At 57.9% G+C, this 5946-nt stretch overlaps 1 protein-coding gene across 1 annotated transcript; it reads left to right on the forward strand.

The window, feature by feature from the left end:
* The first annotated feature begins 387 nt into the window (after window positions 1-387).
* Window positions 388-3834, forward strand: FEZF2 (FEZ family zinc finger 2). Its single transcript, XM_044255249.1, has 4 exons — window positions 388-1242; window positions 1595-1729; window positions 1929-2061; window positions 2964-3834. The coding sequence occupies exons 1-4, from the start codon at window positions 388-390 to the stop codon at window positions 3221-3223; spliced, it is 1383 nt and encodes a 460-aa protein (XP_044111184.1). The 3' UTR covers window positions 3224-3834.
* Window positions 3835-5946: the final 2112 nt, after the last annotated feature.

A 5946-nucleotide genomic window follows, 5' to 3' on the forward strand; every position in this document is an offset into this window, starting at 1 on the left:
CTTCACTGTCCAGCTCCCCGCACGCGTGGCGGAGGCCAGGGTCCAAGGAACGGCTCAGGGGGGGTTAATTTGAGGCTCTTTTCTTTCTTTCTTTTTTTTTCTCTCTCTCCTTTTCCTTTGTAAACCCTCCCCCTTCTTCCCCCTTTCAAAGTCTCAGGGCAGGGGCTGGTGGGTTCCTTTGCGCGCCGGGTTAATGGGCGGTAATTTGGTACCCTTGGGTGCACTTTGTTCTGCCCCTGTTCATTTGAATGCAAATGGGTGACCTGGACCCGACAAGGTGCTTATTAAATTGCGGTTTCCCTCCCTGCCTTTTCCGGAATGCAGACTTAGAGAAGAGAGGCTGCGCCCCGGCCCAGTCCAGCACGGCAAGGCTCGGCTCGGCGCGCCATGGCCAGCTCGGCTTCCCTGGAGACCATGGTGCCCCCGGCCTGCCCGCGCGCTGGAGCGTCGCCGGCCACTTCCAAGACGCTGGCCTTCTCCATCGAGCGCATCATGGCTAAGACGTCGGAGCCCCGTGCGCCCTTTGAGCCCCGGCCGGGGACGCTGGAGGCAGACGGTGGCCAGGGCAAGAAATTGCTCAACCTCTGCTCGCCGCTGCCCTGTATGATCCCCCTCCAGCCCCTAGGCTACGAGGTGCCGTCCAAGACGCTGCTCAGTTACTCGGAGCTCTGGAAAAGCAGCCTCCGGGCGGGCGGCGGTGGAGGAGGAGGAGGAGGAGGAGGCGGCGGCGGTGGCGGGGGGGCCCCGGTGTGCGGCGCCAGCGGCTTGTGCAAAACCAACTGTGGCGTGTGCTGCAAGGCCGATCTGGGCCTGGCGCCGTCTGCGCTGCCGGCGGGCAGGGTCATCAAGCCGCAGGTCATCAACCAGGCGGTGGGGCTGCCGGCCAGCGGCTCCCTCTACTACTTCAACTACCTGGACTCTGCCGCGTACCCGCCGTCTGAGCTCCTCGGAGGCCACCTCTTCCCATCCGGCCTCCTCAATGCACAGGCCCCCGCTGCCCTAGCTGCGCACCCCAAGCTCTTTTTGCTGGAGAACGCCAAGTTGGCCGGCCTGGCCGCGGACAAGTTCCCCCATCCGTCCCCCTATACCCATAAGGAGCGCTTGCCCGCGCCGCTGGAGCAGGTGCTGAAGGAGAACTCGGCTCTGACCGCAGAGCGCGGCGGCGTGAAGGGCCACAGCAAGCTGCCCGGGGGCTCTGCGGACGGCAAGCCCAAAAACTTCACCTGCGAGGTGTGCGGCAAGGTGAGGCCCCGGGTCTGTGGGGGCTGGGAGGGATGAGCAGGGACAGCTGCTTCCCTGAGGGAGCCTGGACCGCCCCTTTCTCAAGTTCAGGAGCTTCCCAGTAGTTATCTACTACTCACATTGGGGGCCTAGTTGGGCCTCAGTTTCCTTCTCTGTAAAATGGGGATGTCGTTGTCAGCGGCTACACGGGACTGGCCTGGGCGCAGTGGGTCGGGAAGCGGTTTGCGAAATGAAAAGGGCTCTGGTTTCTGAAGGGAGTGTTGGTTGGGGGATGTAGGCTAAGGCCTCCCCAGTTTGATTCTACTCTCTCTCGGACGGACACACCACAAGGCCCCCTCGTGTCCTTCCATAGGTGTTTAATGCTCACTATAACCTCACCCGCCACATGCCGGTCCACACCGGAGCCAGACCGTTCGTGTGCAAAGTCTGCGGCAAAGGCTTCCGCCAGGCCAGCACGCTCTGCAGACACAAAATTATCCACACCCAGGTACGTGGCCCCCGGGTCCACTTCGGCCCGCGCGCAACACCCCGCGCCTGAGCGACGGTGTTGGGGAGAGGATGGCAAGGGTTCCCCTTACCCCTCCCGGGGGCCCCGTATCCCTTCAAGGTGCCCCTTCAAGGTGCCCCTGAGGTGGCTTCTCCTAGCCGGGGCCTTGGCCTCACTGTGCGCGCGCCCCTCTCCGCAGGAAAAGCCGCATAAATGCAACCAGTGCGGCAAAGCCTTCAACCGCAGTTCCACGCTCAACACGCACATCCGCATCCACGCGGGCTACAAGCCCTTCGTCTGCGAATTTTGCGGCAAAGGCTTTCACCAAAAAGGTAATGTGCAAGGCGAGGCCCTCTCTTCACCTCTCACCTCGGGACTCGGCGGGTCACTCGGAGCAGGAAGGCAAAGAAGGATCCGCAGAGAGGGAGCGTGAGAGCTGCCAGCTCGGGCGCAGCATTTCTTTGGAATCGGGTTGTGACCGGTTTGGGTGGAGGCTCTCCGGGCCGGGTTAGTAGACCTCGCTGGAGTCAGGCTGGTTGCATGGGGAGACTCCGAATTTGGGAGGTGGGAAGTAAAAAGGGGGCCGAGGGAAAGGAAGTAGGAGAAAGAGAGGCTATTGCCCTATAGAAAAAGCTTGCCTTTGTAGCCGGGACACCCCTTTCAGATGAAAAAAAAAAAAAAATCGAGGCAAACTCCACCTCCTGGGAATAACAAGACTGGGGGAAACCATTATTGTCCCCAAGACCTCCAGGCCCGGCGCCCGGCTTCGGTTTTCCAACGCACTTTTGGATCTCCAGGTGATAGCTGGGGGGAACAGAGGGAGTAACTTTTAAAATGAGAAGATAAACAGAAAATGAGGGACGAAGCCCGGGTTCGTGCGAATTTCTTCCAGCGAGGCAGCAGCCGGGAGAAGGACCCGGTGCGTCTCTGGGCTATGCAAAAGTTTGCCGGCCAGCCGAGCACAGCGGGAGGGACGCTGCGCGGGCCTGTGCCCCGGGCGGGGCAGGGGCGCAGGGCGGCTACGCCGGACTCGGCCCTCCATCCTGTCGTGAGAGCCTTCTGCTTGATGCAGACGAAGTTTGACAACTTCTTCACTCGGAGAGGTCGCGCCCGCCTAGCCAAGCGTCGCCGTCTTTGCGCGGGCAACTGAGCCAACCCCGGGACGCTCGCGGGCCACCCCCACCCCAATCCTACTTCATCCCTCCCCTCCTTTTTTGTTTTTGGTCTCCCGTAGGGAATTACAAGAACCACAAGCTGACCCACAGCGGCGAGAAGCAGTACAAATGCACCATCTGCAACAAGGCCTTCCACCAGGTCTACAACCTGACCTTCCACATGCACACCCACAACGACAAGAAGCCTTTCACGTGCGCCACTTGCGGCAAAGGGTTTTGCAGAAACTTTGACTTAAAGAAACACGTGCGCAAACTCCACGACAGCGTGGGGCCTGCTGCCCCCTCCACAAAGGACCTGACTCGGACAGTGCAGAGCTGAGAGCTACTGCCTCGCCCTCCCTTCCAGCCCCGTCCAGCCCCCAAACAGATCACACGTATAAACTTATTTCTAAAATTAAAAGAAAATTAAAAAAAAAAACTATAGCAGAGAGGCTAAAATCTATTTATCGAAACCAGCATATTTTTTGGAAAGCTAAACGTTTCCTCGATGACTGGCAGCAAACGCGTGGCTCCCACCTTTGTGTATTCGGGAAACTTATTTAAACCCAGTGCGCTGAAACGCATTTCCTCCCAGGCCTCCGCTTCTCGGGCGGCGGGTTTTCACCCCAGCCTGTCACGTGAACGCCCCGGAAGAGCGCGGCGCCCCCAGCCATCTTTATACAGCCATGTAAATCCTCCTGTTACAAGCGAACTCGGAATATATACATGTCTAACACAATAAACAGAATCACTAGTGCTCGTTTTCTTTCCCCCCCGCCTCCCCTCGCCGCCAGGTCAGCTCAGCAACCCCAGAGAAGGAGAAGGAAACAGGCGTTTATAGCATTTCCCTGCCCAAATGCGACTTCCTTTGGGGTGCTGGGACCAGGGTGAAGCCAAACCCGTGTTCCTGCGGCGCTTGCATGTTAAGAGCCACCACCACACACCCCCCCACCGCCCACCCCACCCCCCCGCCCCTACACACCGGGAGCGAGGGAGCAAAGGTCTACATCGGCCTACACGTGGTGCCAAGTTTTTCTCTGGTGACTCTTCCGACGCTTGGGATTCTGGGTGTTGCCTTATTTGGGTGAGAAATTTAAAAAAAAAAAAAAAAAAAAGGAGGGGTTAAAAGTGGATGGGTGTGGGAGAGCTGGGTTAGGTGCATCTATCTTTCAGCAAATCGCCTTTCCTCCAGAGGGCAAACGGCCGGGGCAGTGCCCTGCCTGGGAGCTTCTGGGCATGTTCCCTTTTCTGGGCGACCTCCAGGCGGGGGCGGGGAGACTCTTCCTCCCAGTTTTCCCTGGAGACAGGAGCTGGAGGCCAAGGGTCCCCAGCCCAGCCGGAACTCCGGGGCTCCCTGGCCGGTGCTGATGATCCTCCGGGTGCTGTGCGCCCTGCCGCGGGAGGGCGCCCCCGGACTCCGGGAGCTCGCAGCCGCCGCCTCCCGCGCCCTGATTACCGCGCAGTTAGCCCATTTTCTGAATAGCTATCTCCGCCGCCGAGCATGCTGATGAAATGATCTCACGCTTGCTTCCTAAGTAATGACCCAAATTAAGAGAGAAAACAGAGACCCTTCAAACAGCATTACATTAATCATCTAATCATTCCCAGGAGGGGGTCGGCCGCCGCCGCCCCGTTTGATCCGAATCTGGATAATCAAGAGCTCAGATTACTGGCTCGGCGCGCCGGACCTCCCCCCACTCCACACACACACTCTTAATATTCGCGCCGAGATTCAGCCCACGTCTTCTGGAACACTGTTCCCCGGCGTGGGGAGGAAATGCGGCGCCGGGCCGGGGAGCGCGCTCCACGCAGCCTTGCGATGGCAAGGGCTAGGGCGGCGGCAGCTGGGCGCCCATCCCACGCGGATTTCCACGGCAAGTGGAGGTTATTTGGAGGGAAAGATGGTTAATGCAAAAGGAAACTCTCTCGTAACTTTGAAAGTGACTTGAGTGTGGGTTATCCCAACACTCAGTATACAGTAGGAGCTCAGCTCTCCTCGCGCCAGGGGGCTTCCACGATCATAAAAGCTCACATTTTCCCCAGGGCTTGCTCCATTCCGGGCTCTCGACACACGTGCTTTCGAATGTTCACAGCAACCCTCAAGCTGGGGATGATTTACAGACGGACAAAGAAATTGAGGCAGAGATAAACCAAACGCCTAAGGTCACAGAACTGGGTAAGGCTGGGATTCGAAATCCGGGAGGCTTTTCGGGAACCCAAACTGCCTTCAGTTCTCGTGGGTGGGGGATGAATCTATAGTTTGGGACCCGCAGAAAGACGTTCGACTTCTGCGTGGAAGCTCTGTCCTGGTTACAGCCAAGGGTTGGGTCCCGACCCCCGCCCCATTTGCAGACCCATTGCGCAGGGAAGGAGAATTGTCGATTTTGTTTGCACAGAGGACGGCGACAGCTTCCTCAGGCTGTCGCGGGAGTATTTTTAGTACCTCCGATTCAGAAATAGGAACGTGTACATTAGAATTCCATTTCCTGAAAGGAGAGCGTCCTCGTTTTTGTAATCCCCCACCCCCCAAGTCTGGGAAGACGCAGTGAGGGGAGGGGGAACGAGGAAGCGAGGAGGAATTTAAATGTTAGCTTGTTCTGGCTGCAGTTCGCTGAGGGGAGATTGGGACCCAGAGGGATATGCAGATTTAACTCCGAAATCTCCATGGATGCCACAAACCCCAGGAAACCCCAGGATGGGCGAGGAGGACTTGGCGGCTAAGAATATGGAAATATCGCCTTGCTTTTTCCCAGACATCTATCCCCAGGGGGATTGCGGGCTGGTTTGAGGAGTCAGCTTCCCCCCCTACCCCCGTGCTCATACCAGGTTTTATTAGACCCTCCTTATACACAGACATAGACACACACACACACACACACACGCATGCACACACACACTCACACTCCCTCCCTCCCCCATTTCTGGGAGATCCGAAGCCCTGTGACCATCCTCTTAACCAAAATCTTTCTCTTCCTTCATTCCTGAAAGGACCCTTGGCAGATTCACTTCTTGGAGACCAGATAATGGCCAGGACAAGCCCACCTTCTTTTTAAATAGTTCCAG

The sequence above is a fragment of the Neovison vison genome, chromosome 6, assembly GCF_020171115.1.
Source record: "Neovison vison isolate M4711 chromosome 6, ASM_NN_V1, whole genome shotgun sequence".
Classification (NCBI taxonomy): Eukaryota; Metazoa; Chordata; class Mammalia; order Carnivora; family Mustelidae; genus Neogale; species Neogale vison.